Source organism: Muscardinus avellanarius, assembly GCF_963383645.1.
Source record: "Muscardinus avellanarius genome assembly, chromosome: 11".
NCBI lineage: Eukaryota > Metazoa > Chordata > Mammalia > Rodentia > Gliridae > Muscardinus > Muscardinus avellanarius.
The window spans coordinates 106086984-106101497 of record NC_137797.1 but is presented as its reverse complement, the minus strand read 5'-3'; the positions used below and the strand labels follow the sequence as shown (position 1 = coordinate 106101497).

Below are 14514 nucleotides of genomic sequence, written 5' to 3'. Positions count from 1 at the left end.
GTAGATATCGTGAATGCTTTCCTGGTGTTATTTAAAATACATCAAAATGCAGCTAAAGAAAAATATAAAGGTCAGATGTTAGCCACAGGTCATTTTGTTCAATTAAATATTTTTCTTAGAATTAGTGGCCAACTTGAAACTTAGAGGTGGACTTGTGTTTCTGTCTCTCTGTTTAAAAAAAATCTCCCCCCTTTGCTGACTAGCATTGTATGGCTAAAGTAAAAATGGTTTTGCATTGTCTTCCATCTTACTCTGTAATTTCTAATTTCAGCAAATCTTAAACCATATCTTAGATGACATTGAATTTTTTATCATGAAACTTCAAAAAGCAGCTGAGGCATTTTCTGAGCTTTCTAAAAGGAAGAAGACTAAGAAGAGCAAAAGGAAAGGGCCAGGAGGTAAGTGGGCTTTTCTTCACGTTCTAAAGATTCTTCAGAACCTCCAGTGCTGGCTAGAGTTTCTGCCCTCATGAACCGAGGTCCCTTATCTAGTCCTGGGGATCCCATCAGAGATGTAGGCAGCATCAGGTGACTTCAGGTTCCAGTTGAGTAACTGAAGAAAGAGCCAAGTCCTCTCACCACAGATACCCTGAGATTCAGGCAATGACCACGTGCCTCCAGTTCTCACCGTGACTTAGCGCATCCTAGATTCTTTCTCCACTTTAGCTAAATATATAAGTAAATTTATGTTTATTATTAGAACTCCCAGAGCACTTTGTCCATAGCTTTGTTCCTCCACAGTGATGCGTGTCACTTCCCTGTTTTGTTGATTAAATTCCAGCCCCTCACCCTGGGACATCAAGATCGTCCATCCACAACCCACCCTTGGTCCACCTGTCCATTCTCCTGCGTCTCTGGTTTTATGTTCATTGTTGCATGTATTGCCTTTTTCCATATACTGTTTTTATTACTCCATGATGATTGCCACAAATTAGTCTGTTTGTGTGTATGGGGATCTTTTGAATCCCATCTTTCCTCCTAAAACAACATTTAGGTAGACGTTTTCTCATCTCCTACTTAGGTGTAGTCTCTTCTCTTCGCACTTAGTCGGGGACCTTACTGTTATGTACGTGATTTATTATTATTTTCTATTTTTTTTTTCGATTGGTGCATTACAAAATCTGGGTGCATTTCAGGCTGATGGAGACATACATGCACACAGTACTCCCTGAGCCCTCCCTCAGTCGCCAGCCCACTCCCTCTCCCTCCCCTGCTCAGCGCCGTGATGGGCTTTGATGAGTTTGTGTGTGTGCATCCTGCCCGTTGAGGAGTTGCTCTCTTCAAGTCTTCTTCCCCCTCCTATCTCCCTCAGTCAGGTCCCCTTCTCCACTCTGCTAAGGTTTCTTTCTTGTCCGGAGTTTCTCCCGTGTCCCAGTTTCTGTCTAGCTTCTGCATTTGAGGGAGAACATTCACCATTTTACTTCTTGTGACTCACTAATCCCACTTAGCAGCGTTTTCCCCAATTCCACCCATTTACTGGCAAATAACATCATTTTGTTTGTCTGTCTTATATTTTTAAGGCCTTTAAGAGCAAGGCTTGTAACTTACTCGTTTTTACAGTCTTCACAGTTGAAGGCTGTGAAAGGATCACAGAAGGGCTATGATCCTTATTTAATTTGTATAATATGCTTTCATTGGCACATTATAGTCTCGGTCATAATGTAAATCACGTTGTCAATGACATACAAGCTCTCAGCACTCGGCCTCCCCATTCCCCCTCCCGATACACAGTACTGGGACTGAACTTGGTATTTCACAAATGTGCAGGGAGCTGATGGTAGTATTTCCATGAATGAACCTCAGTCTTCCTTCTCCTCTCCCCTGGACCACCTGCCTGGCTCCACTGAGGCTTATCCTCCCTTATCTTGAGTCCCTCTTGTACCCCAAGTACTCCTTAGCTTGCGCATATTAGAGAAAACACATGGCCCTTCCCTTTCTGTGACTGGCCAGTGTTACTTAACATAATGTTCTCCAGGTCCTTCCGTTCTCTTGCAAATGACATGATTTTTTTTCTTCTTTATCGTTGAGTAGAATCCCATTGTGTGGTTATCCTATAATTTTGTAATCCACTCATCTTTTGATAGACACTTAGGTTAGTTCCATAATTTGGCTGTTGTGAATTTTGCTGCTGCGAACATGGGTGTGTATATCTTAGTATAGTTCTCTGATTTGGGCCCCTGTGGAAAGATACCCAGGAGTGGTATAGCCAGATCTGTGATCCTTATTGATGGAATTGAAGGCATCATCTTCAGTAGTGAGGAAGGATAGGGGAATCTATACAAACTTCAGGTCATCTTAACTTGTTAAGGCAGAGTAGGAGATGTGGCCGAGTAACTGGGTCTGAGGCCATGATCAAACTCGCAGAAGTGAATGTGTTTTTTTCACTTAATAAATTTTATTGGAACTTGGTTCTTATTTGGCCCTCATTTATTTCTATAGAGGGTGTTTTAACGCTGAGGGCCAAACCTCCACCTCCTGATGAATTCATTGACTGTTTCCAGAAGTTTAAACATGGATTTAACCTATTGGTAAGTGAAATTTACTTATATATTAGTAGAAGAATTGAATGAAAAAAGATCAAATCTAGCCAGGATGTTTCCAGAAATTAAGAGAGAAAAATGTTCTTATAGATCTCTTTATATGTGTGCTTTGATTGGCTTTCAGTTAAAACAACAAAGTGTAAATCATGTATATCTAAGGGACTTAGTTGAAAAATAATGACCCCTAATGTTTTCTCAGCTGTTTTCTGTTACTCTCACGCTCTTGGTGTTGATGAGTATACTGCAGCTGAAGTGGGTGTCGAGAAAGGCTTCCTCTGAGTGTCTGTTGGCCCTCTCTGTGCGCCTATTTTTTTTCATTTGATTACACATAGTAATATTTGTTTTCTTAATCTTAACAGGCCAAGTTGAAGTCTCACATCCAAAACCCCAGTGCTTCAGACTTGGTCCACTTCTTGTTCACTCCACTAAGTATGGTGAGCTTTTGTTCATTTAATGAAGCAACCGTCCTTCATATGTCTTTCCACCCCCAGTATAGTTTTATCCGCTGCCTGGCATGGCTACTGCTTCTCTAACCATCTGTGTAAACATTGTGAATATGAGATTTGAGAATTGAAAAGAACCTTAGAAGTCATCAGTTCTTCTTGAGAACTTGGAATATAGGTCAGTGACAGCACTTGCCTGGAACACGCAAGGCCCAGCACTGCAAAACAAACAAACAAACAAACAAACACCCACCAGCAATAACAAAACAAACGAAACCCCCAAAGTCCACCTGATTTCAGAGATGAAGGAACAGGTGCTTCTGACAGATCTAGAGAAATGGTAAGACACAGATGTGTATTGGGTCCCGTTGTTTCAGTACACACTGGTATAGACTATAGAGAGTCTTGAACAGTGCAGGCATTTTAATCTTCTTCACAGAACAAGCTAGTGCTGGGTGGATGGCTTGGCTCTATAAAGTTCTCTGGGGCCTATATTCTCTTCATTTCCCAAGCTGTGTATTCATTTACGTATTTATTCAGCAAGTGCTAGTTGGGAGCCGCCTACATAATTTCATGACAGTAGTTCATTGGAACAAAACAGGCAAGACTTGTTACCCTCTTGAAACTTAACCTTGTAGTGTATGGGGTTGGTTAGGAGATGCTCGCCCGGGATGTCTCAGGGGTCAGGGATGTAAGGAATGAGTGTCAGTGATTTCTGAAAGAAGAAAGATCCGGACAGGGATCAGCTTGTGAAAATGCTCTACGACAACAACATTGCAGGGCAGATTCTTGGGATACAGAGGTCTTGCGACTTGAACAGAGAAGTGGGGAGAATTAGAAGGTAATAGGAAGACACCTCATATCTATGTTTATTGCTGCACAGTTAATAATGGTCAAACTATACAACCAGCAAGGTGTCCATCAACAGGTGAATGTATTACAAAATTGTGGGATATGTACATAATAGAATTCTACTCAGTCATTGTTTTCTTTTTAGTGGCTGAGTAAAATTCCATTGTGTGTGCGTTCCATAATTTCATGATCCATTCATCTGTTGTTGAACACCTAGGCTGGTTCCGTAGGTTGGCTGTTGTGTATTATACTTCTTTAAACATGGAAATACATGTATCCCTATAGCAATCTGACTTTAATTTATTTGGGAAAATCTCAACAGTGATGTAGCTGGGTCATATACTCCATTCACAGTCTTTTAAGAAATCTCCATCGGCTTACCATCCACAGCAGCTATACTAATTTGCCATCCTACCAATGGTGTATTAGGGCTCCTGTTCCTTCACATCCTCACCAACAGTAATTATCATTTGTTTTCTCGGTGATTGCCATTCTAAATTGAGTTAATTGAAATCACAGTGTTGTTTTGATTTATGTTTTCCTGATGGCTAATGATGCTGGTCATTTTTTATATATTTATTGGCCATTTGTATTTCTTCTTTTGAGAAGTGTCTGTGCAGATCCATTGCCCGTTTTTTTGAGTTTTTTTTTAGTATTAACTTTTTAAGCTCTTTATATATTCTAGATACTAATCCTCAAGCAAAATATTGGCTGGTAAAGATTTTCTCCCATTCTGTAGGCTCTTATTTTAGGTTCTTGATGGTTCCTTTGGCTGCACAGAAGCTTTTTAATCTGACTCCATCCCATTTATTGATTTTGTTTTTATTCCCTGAGCTTTAGTGATCTGATTGAGGAAGTCTCTACCAACGCCTATGTGTTGGAGATTTAGTCCTATGCCCTCTTCTAGTAGTTGCAAAATTTCTGGTCTAATTTGGGGGTCATTTATTTTCATTCATTTGCCTAAGGCTATATATGTCTTCCACAATTCAAAGTCAAATCAGTCTTAGTCTAAGTCTTCAAACTGAAAAATCAGCCATAAATTACAATGGAAGGCGTTGGTAATAGTCATGATTTTTTTCGAGGACACGGGGTAAAGGTGAGAGGCTATATGCATCAGGGTTATGCTGTGGGATAAAGAAAAGCTTCCAAGAAGTGGTACCTGAGTGAGGTTCTAGGCGATGGAGGAAGAGCCTCCTGGGGAGCTGGGGCCAACACGTGCAAATACACAGAGACATAAAATGGCAGAGCTTGCACAGAGCATCCAGACGATGAGAGACAAATCGCCTCTTGGTCTGAAGCCACTCAAACGCATCTCCCTTCCCCTTGTGCCACATCTCTGAGAAGGCGGGATCTCTGGTTTCTGCTCCAGGAGATAACTACCACTCTTAGCCAGAAAATCGCTCTGGAGAGTAGATTTGGAGCAGCCTTTGGGCATCCGCTTATGATCGCTTTGCTTATCAGAGAGTCGCACCTGTTGCTCTTTGCTGCTCATTAAGTTATCCATTTATAAATCAGGTCAATTTCCTAGAATTCAAATCTAGGGGACAATACCGTAGACTCAGAGTTCCATTTTATTCTTCTGTAAGCTGTCTCCTGGATCCTCTTACTTTTGTGTGTCTGAGTAAACAGTCATGCGCTGTTATCTTGAGGTTCCTTTCTCCCGGCAGTATTCATTTCTGGAACCTTTCTATTTTTCAAGTTTGGCATGATAGATTCACCAGTACAGATACATATATTTAAAATAACAAAAAAAAATAGATGTAGTTAAATTAGCTGACAAAGAATTCTCTGCACAGCCATTAATATTTTTCAGGGAAAGTGCAGTCACATGCAGCCAGTAGATACATGCTGTGAATGTTATTAAACTGTTAACTTTCATTTTAGACTTTAAGGCACTGTCAACTTGAAAAATTGATTTGACAGGCTGTTTTCATTCAGGAGTGTGTTGCACAACATCAGAATTTGATTTGAAGCCAGGCGTGGTGGCACGCACATTTGGGAGGCTGAGACAGGAGGATCGCAGTTTGTGGTCAGCCTCAGCTACTTAGTGAGGCCCTCTGCAACCTAGTGAGACCCTGTTTCAAAATAAGGAATAAAAAATAGGGCTGGGGTGTAGCCCCAAGGTAAAATGCCTCTGGGTTCCATCCCCAGTACCACATAAATAAAAGAATTTGTTTTGAAGTTATAAAAACAAGGCTTAGATTTTTGTCTACAGAGATTGAAAATATACAAAAAATTATCATCTCTTGCTAAAAAAAGGCTTATTATTCTAGGTGGTGCAGGCAACAGGAGGTCCTGAGCTAGCAAGCTCGGTACTCAGCCCCCTTTTGACTAAGGACACGATCGACTTCTTAAACTATACGGTTACTAGTGATGAACGGCAGCTGTGGATGTCACTGGGCGACACCTGGAAGAAAGCCAGGTGAGCACGTATGGAATTAGCGTTTAATACCTGTAGTGGCAGAAGTGTTGTTCTTTGTTTATTGCATTGATTGGCTGAGGCATCTGTTTAACCCGTATGAAAAACTAGGTGTTATGGATTGGGAGAGCCTAAACCCTTAACAAGCTTTAAGTCTAGTGAAGGAGATAGACAGGTGTGCTGTGAGGCAAGCTGAATGCCAGGAGGGAGCCGCATGCAGAATGTGACTGGCTGGCAAGATGGAGCGGGTAAGCAAGCGGGCATTCAGCTTCCATGGAAGAGCTGACAGTTAACAGCAACAGGTAATACTACTACTACTACTACTACGGATACATGAAACACATATACGTATATAGACGTATACATGTTTACACACAAACATACACATGCATGTAAGCACATACACATATACATAACATATATGCACACACATAAACATATATATGTGCATACATGAAGCTTATAAACATAGCCCGGCTTGGTGGTACATGCTTGTAATCTTGGTACTTGAGGCTGAGACCGAAGGATCATGGGTTCTTGGCCAGCCTCAGCAATTTGTGAGGCCCTCATCAACTTCAGGAGACCCTATTTCAAAATAAAGAATGAAAATTAGGGCTGGGGATATAGCTCGGAGGTGGAATGTCCCTGGGTTCCAGCCCTGGTACCACACTCACAAAATTAAAAAAAAAAAACACATAAAAACATATACAAACATAAAACATACACACACACATAGAACATATGTATACATGCATAAGATATATGTACATACACATGCACAAAACATATACACATACATAAAACATATATATACTTTATGATACATAAATACATATAATACATAAATACATATAATACATAAATACATATAATACATAAAACATCTATACTTTAAATGGTTTATTTCTCTAAACATTCTTTAAAAGTGCTGTGGTTGTGGTTTTTATATTGAAAATAATATTAAAAGGTATTTATATTATTTAGGTTGAAAATAATATTAAAATGTATTTAATATATTATTTAGGTATTAACGTATCATACTGTATACCCTATCACATTTTTGTATGTCATACTGTATAAGAACTGGTTCAATAGATTTTTTTAAATCTGTTAGATTTACGCAGGTTCCTATTTTATGATTAGCCTTGGTGGGACTTAACACTTTTGTTTCCACAAAAAGCTTATTAAAGTCAAGACTTACAGAGTAAAAACAGCTCAGGTGCTTTCAATACTTTATTTTGGGTCTTACCTTAAAATAAGAAAAGTAATGACTGTTTTAAAAAAAAAACTACATCAAAAGGAAGTATATTGTTAGTCATTAAGGCGAGGAAAGAGTCGTTTCAGATCCTGATTAAGATTATTAAGAAAATGTGCTGCTGGGCGTGGTGGCGCACGCTTGTAATCCCCGCGCTTGGGAGGCAGAGACAGGAGGATCGCGCAGGTTCGAAGCCAGCCACGCGCGCTGGCTTAGGAGACCCTGTTTCCAAATAAGACTATAAAATAGGTCTGGGAGTGTAGCCCGGAGGTTCAAGGGCTTCCAGGAACCCCAGTACCACCAAAAAAAAAAAAAAAAGAAAAAAGAAAAGAAAATGTGCTAATTTAAGAGCTTCTGAAAAGGAGAAGAATCACAAAGGTACGTAATGGTCAGAGGAGGATGTTTCATTTCATCAGAGTAGAAATATGACATGAAAAACTAAATCCTGCGTAACAGAAGAAGCAACATATGATAGTTAAAGCAAAGCCATCATTCCTGTCCTGGATCTTTTCATGGCTCGTGAGTCATCAGAACCTTGTAGACTTGAGTGTCTCTTGAAGTCACTGGGCAGTGAATGGAGAGTGATCATAATTATAGATCATTTGACTTAACCGATTAGAACTGAGCTAGAACGTTTAATTTGTAAGACTGGCCATCTGTTTGATTTTCGTGATCATCATTTTAAAGATATCATAAACCCTAGTGGCATGCTTGGCTGTTTCTCTTGTACAAAATATTTCTATTGTCCAGAGGTGTCGTGGTGATTTCCAGAGAGCAAGGGGAGAGGTGAGAATCGGAAAGGAATTTAGATACTGGAGAAGTTTACGCTCCCAAATACTCAACTTCACACGTCCATTTCACACATTTTCTTTTCTTTTTTCTTTTTTTGGTTTGATATCAGAACATAACTATTTCTTTAAAAAACTTAACGTTATTTACAAAATGGAAAAATAATCAAATGACTATTGCAGGCCAAAGTGATAGGTCTTTCATCTAGCGATTGAAGAAAAATTAAGTACATTTTAGGGAAAAAAAAAAAGCTATACCAATGTGGAACAGCTGAGTTTAGTAAAGACTCCAGCAAAGTACTGAGCACCCATCACACCACAGAGTCGAACCTCCCCATTCTTTACTTGGTGTGAAGAAGGAGGGCGGCCATGTCCATCCTTTCCCTGTTTGGATGCGTGGAGGGCAAATGAGGTGTGTGTCTTTCTATGTGCTCTCTGTTTTGTTTTTCTGTGGCTGGCCACAAAAAAGAACATTGTGGGTGTGGACGCCTTTCCTTCTTGCGTTGATCACGTGACTCTCTGTCCCCCAGAGCGGATTGGCCCAAGGAGCAGTTCATCCCTCCTTACGTGCCCCGGTTCCGCAACGGCTGGGAGCCCCCCATGCTGAACGTGCTGGGCGCGCCGGTGGAGCAGGACCTGCATCATCTGGCCGAGTCTGTGGCCAATGTGGCGGAGCAGCAGCGCAAGCAAGACCTGAAGAGGCTGTCCATGGAGGTACGGTTTCCCGCCTCGTGTAGGTGGGACAGTGAACTGTGAGTTCACCTGCGATGGCGACTCTTAGCTCTCAGGAAACCGTGCCGGAGAAGCAGGGACAGAAGAAACTCACCCTCTCCTGCTGGCCTTGGTCCTGCCTGAGCCCCCAGCTCAGTTTTCATTTCCCAGCCCTTAATCATTTTCCTAGGACCATCAGTACTGAGCTGGATCCCTGTTGCCGCTGCTGCCCTGGTCCTGTGGTCCTGAGGCTTTCTGAGTGCCTCTCCTTCTCCTGTCAGGGAATGTTGTTATCACCTTTGCTTATTTTTTAAAATTTTTTATTGGTGCGTTTTAGTTATACTGCTTAATGGAGTACAAGGTGGTGAAGGCACACATGCACACATCCCCCAATTAGCCCTTACCCAATTCCCGCCCCACTCCCTTCCCCTCCCTCCTTCTCATGTTTGGCTTAATGATTGACTGTGATATGTTTGTTAATGTACATCATGAACATTAGAGAATTTTTTTTTGTCTTTCTTTCTCATCAGACACCTAAGATGGTTCCCTCAACCCAGATCTTCCACGTCTGCCCCCAAGCATCTCTTTCCTAAACACCCCAGGTCTCCTTCCTCCCTCCCTCTCTCTCTTCCCCTTCTGTTCCCCTCCCTTTCTACTTTTCTTCTGTCCTTTCCTCTCTCTCCCTCTTTTTTCTCTTTCCTTTTTCTTGTCTAGTTCTAAATTCTGGAGTTTTGTCAGCCTGGCTAAGAGAATTCCAGGCTTCCAGCTCCAATGACCATTTGCAACACTATCGCATCCTCTGGAGATCCTAAAATTGATTACATTTTAAAAATATTTAGGATCCGGGCGTGGTGGTGCACACTTGTAATCCCAGTACTTGGGAGGCTGAGACAGGAGGATCACATGTTTTCGGCCAAGCTCAGCTACTTAGTGAGTCTCTCCACAACTTAGTGAGACTCCGTTACAAAATAAAGTATAAAAAATAGGGCTGGAGGTGTAACTTGAAGATAGAATGCCCCTGGGTTCAATCTCCAGTACTACCAAAAAAAAATTTTTAGTAAGTTTTAGATTGTACTTTATTTGGGGAGCAAATTAAGGGAATGAAATTAGGTGCATTATCATGTCACATTTTTATAAGTGATTTTGTCTGACTCTTTGTTGTGTTAGAAAATAAAATTGAAAACCAATTAAAGCTGAGATGAATATGAATCGAATTATCAGAAACCCAGAAATTGGATGGATGGGATCTAATTTGACAGAGAAACAGTAGCCAGGCGAGGTGGTGGTTCATGCCTGTAACGCCTGTATTTAGAAGGCTAAGAAAGGAGGATGGCAAGTTTGAAGCCAGCCTTAGGAACTTAGCAAGACCCTGTTTCAAAATAAAAAATAAAAAGGGCTGGGGATATAGCTTGGAGGTAGAATACCCCCTGGGTTCAACCCCTAATACCAAAAGAAAAGAGACAGTCAATAGCAATTGATGTTCTTGGAGTCCTATTCATCCCTTTATTTAATTCCCTAGGCTCATGTTTAATTATTACCTTATGCTTTTATTGGTGCATTATAATACACATCCTAGCAAGATTGAAAGCGACACAAACATCCATGCACACAGCACTGGGTGTGTCTCCCTCCAGATGCTACCCCCAGCCCCATACGTGTTAGGGAGATTGGCAGTGGTACCCTCATCGATAGAGCATCCTTTGAACCGCTGCCTTCATCCGTTCTCCTTCCCCCACTTCCTCCCTCCCCCAACTCTGTCCACTATTCTATGGCGTCTCCTCATTTATCTAACATGGCTTTTCTTTCCCATTTTCTCTTTCAGTTCTACTGATGAGAGAAAACATAGGCCCCTTGGCTTTCTGTGACTGGCCGATCTCACTTAGTGTACTATTCCCTAGATCCATTTTTCTGCAAGTGACATATTTGTGTTCTTCTTCATGGCTGAGTGAAATTCCACTGTACGTCTCTCTGACATTTCTGTTATCCATCCGTCTGTTGACGCACACAGCACCACAGGTACCGAGGCAATCATGATATGAAGGAATTAGCTAACCCCAGTACGTGATGTCCTGTGGCTACTCTGTAGGAGAAACATTTATGTAACTTAAATTTCTTAAAATCTTTCCCTTGGGGGAACCATTCTTTGGACAATAACAGTATACAAAAAGTTGCTTAAAATCTTGAAATTTTACAAATAAAGCCAACATATTGCTTTGATTTTTTTTCCAGTGTAACTGTTTTTTCTGTGACTCATAAGAGGTGACCTCCATGCCTGACCTTCCTCCGAATGGCTAATTAGGAGGTGACCTCTCTGCTCTGAGCACTAGCTGGCCAGTGCACATCCCTGCCTCTAATTTATCATTCAAAACACATCCCCATGACTTGTATTTTCATTTAGAGAACAGCTTTTCTAGAGAAAAAAATAATCAAACATGAAATTATCAGACAGTGGCTGTTGCTATAGTTATAGTTATTTTCTGGTCATAAAAATTCCCAGTTTATAGAAGTCATAAATAAGAAAAATCTACCCACTGTATAATGTATACCTCAGAAATTCTTTTTTTTTTTTTTCCCCATGAGTTCTTATTTAGTTTGTTTACTTAAACGGAGAGTACTGTGTTCTGGGCTCCTGGTATATAAGTTTGTCTTCTCTCTCTGAATAAATAATTTTAAGGAAAGAATGGTTGAGAATCCTTCCTCCTAATAAGTTAACATTTTTCTGTTGTAAACTTTCCATTTGACAGCTTAAGTGGTCATCCAGAGATTTAAAAAAAAAAGAAAGAAAAAAGAAAGAAATGGAAAACACCTGCTGGTCATTCTAGGGGGCTTTAGACCTGGAAGTTTTGTTGGAAAAGAGGCCAAAGAATGGCAATTTAAAATGCATAAAAAGTGTAATCTCCCCTAGAAAAGAGACTTCATTATTTTTATTGCTACTATAATAAATTCTTGTACAACCAGACCTGGGTAATTCAGGACCTAGTAATTTTGTGGAGAATTAAGAGGTAGGGCGACGTGGGTGACGGGTGTGGGTGACCTCACTTCCTCTAAGCCAGCAGCCAGCAGCGGAGCCACAGGGTCACCATTGGTCACAGGTCTCACCTGCCCCCAATCCGCCCTGTTGGGCTCAGAACTAGGCAGAGGGTAGGATGACTGTAACAGTGTCTACCCCAACCCTCTCAGAACAGACCTCCACACAGACCTACCTAATCAAATCTCTGCTCTGTCTCCGGAAATGATAAACCAAACTGGTTGAAAACAGCTGAAAGTGACTGCAGTATGCTAAGTACAGTACCCTGGGATAGAGATATAAATATAAAATCTCCCAGGGGGATAATGGAACAGGAGTATTTTACATCAACACACCTCTATACACCACCCACTCTGTCTATAGATTGACTCAGCCCTATTCTTGCCAACTTTCTCATCGGGATTAGGAGTAGTCACCCTCTATTGAAGACTTTTCTGGAACATTCCCCATTTCAGAGACTTGGCCCCAGTGAGTCCATAAACAAGGGTCATGCCCAGGAATTCAGACCCTTCAGCATCTGTCATTCTCTCCCATTCTTCATGATACACAAGGAAGCCACGTGAAATCTATGCGTGGTGTTGCTTCTGCTCCCCCGCCCCCGGTCGGAATGTGTAGCCTCTATCCCTTCAAAACCATGGTTCGCACCAGAGACCCACAGACTTCAGCTCTCTCCCTCTCTGTAGCACCCGGGACATTCACGTCTGGATTATATCAGTTGCAGAAAAGAAATGATCCCATTATTATCTGTCCTTGGATTCTTGACCATCAAAATAATGTATCTGTATCTTTCTGAGTTTCTCTTATCAGTAAATCTGATAGTTGTTCTGCCATTTGTTAAAAAATGGAGCCCTGTGCACAATTTAAAAACAAGGTGGTACAGTTCCATGCATAGAATTTGGCAGAGGAATTTAAAAGATTTTCACGTAATGTTATTTACATTCATAGAGTGACAGAGCTGTTTTTCTCGAACACAGAGAGAGCAAACGCTTAAGGGGATGATTTTCTCCTCGTATTTTTATTTTGTGCAGGAGTTAAAGTCCAGTACCAAAGTCATCTATTAATGAAATTCTTCATAATGGAACTTTTTGTTTTTTTTGTGTATATGTGTGGTACTGGGGATTGAACCACAGATATTCTATTTCTGTGCTATCCCTCCAACCCATTTTCTTTCTTAGTTTAATTTAGGGTCTCCTAAGTTGCTGAGGCTAGCCTTGAACTCCCAATTTTCCTATCTCAGCCTCCCAAGTACTGGGATTACAGGCGTGTACCACCACACTCAGCAAATTTACTGCTTTTGTAGCCCAAATGCATTAATGACTTCATTTATTCTTTTTTTTGTGTGTGCAGGTCTGGGGATGGAACCCAGAGGCATTTGACCTCCAAGCTACACCCCCAGCCCTATTTTTTTATTCTTTATTTTGAAACTGGGTCTCACTGAGTTGCAGAGGGCCTCACTAAGTAGCTGAGGCTGTCCACGAACTGCGATCCTCTGGTCTTAGCCTTCCAAATGCTAGGATTACAAGCGTGCGCCACCATGCCCGGCTTTCATTTATACTATGAAGGTCTTTGACAAAAAAAAAAGAATCACTCCCATTTCATAATTTAATAACACACTGGGCAATTACTGGAAAGGGAAAATTGACCGCAGTTGAGTGGAGGGTTCTCGTTGACCAAGGTTGGTGCATGTTGGAATACTGCTTGGTAATTCTTGGACTCTTTCTGCCCTGTCTTTCAGCATTCCAGTGTATCCGAGTACTCTCCATCTGACGGGTATGCATTCGGTAACAACATGTACACAAGGGGGCCCCATCTGGACCACGGGGATGCTGCTGCTGCGTTTAAGCCAACGCCGAACCGCCACGTAGATAGGTAATATTTGATGGGCGCCATCTGTGCGTAACTGATTTAAGGCTAAGGAAGGCAACGGTGTCTATTGTCTGCTAGTTCTTTTATCTTTTCATCTGTTAATGGTTGGAAAAAGTTTCACTTGTTCCTTTAGAGAACTGGCTCTGAAGAACAGAAGATGTCTGGAGCTCGCGTCTGGAGCTCCCACTTGTTTTAAATGCCTTTGGAAGATGTCCTTTTTGTAAAAGATGCTATCGACAGAAATGCATGCATTAAGGAGAAAGAAAGATCTTACAACTTGTCTATTAGTTTGCGCCAGATGGTCTCTGAAGAGCTTTCCAGACCTGTAACTTTTCAAGGAAACACTTTCCATCTTTTTCTGCATCCAAAAGAACAAACATGCCTTCTTTTAGATAGAAATATTTAATCTAGATATAACTAAACACTTCAAAGGTGCTAGGGCCTTGTCATTCTTGCCTTTCCACTTTATTTTATATATTTTATCTTTGTTTTTCCAGTATTATGTTTCATTATATATTGCTATATTTTATCTTGGCTTTTCAGTTTCATATTTCATTTATTTTTCTTGTATTTTTACTCATAAAAATTTAATATGTTTGGAGATGAAGATGAA

General features: G+C 40.9%; 1 protein-coding gene across 3 annotated transcripts in view; it reads left to right on the top strand.

Moving 5' to 3' along the window:
• Positions 1-14514, top strand: part of EPS8 (EGFR pathway substrate 8, signaling adaptor) — a gene marked incomplete at both ends in the record, with an annotated part of 62495 nt that overhangs the window by 21664 nt on the left and 26317 nt on the right. For all 3 annotated transcript variants that reach the window (XM_080706609.1, XM_080706608.1, XM_080706607.1), the window contains 6 exons: positions 272-398; positions 2439-2527; positions 2899-2973; positions 6108-6256; positions 8827-9010; positions 13771-13904. In XM_080706609.1, coding sequence (XP_080562735.1) covers positions 272-398; positions 2439-2527; positions 2899-2973; positions 6108-6256; positions 8827-9010; positions 13771-13904 — 758 coding nt within the window. The remainder of the gene's footprint in view (positions 1-271; positions 399-2438; positions 2528-2898; positions 2974-6107; positions 6257-8826; positions 9011-13770; positions 13905-14514) is intronic.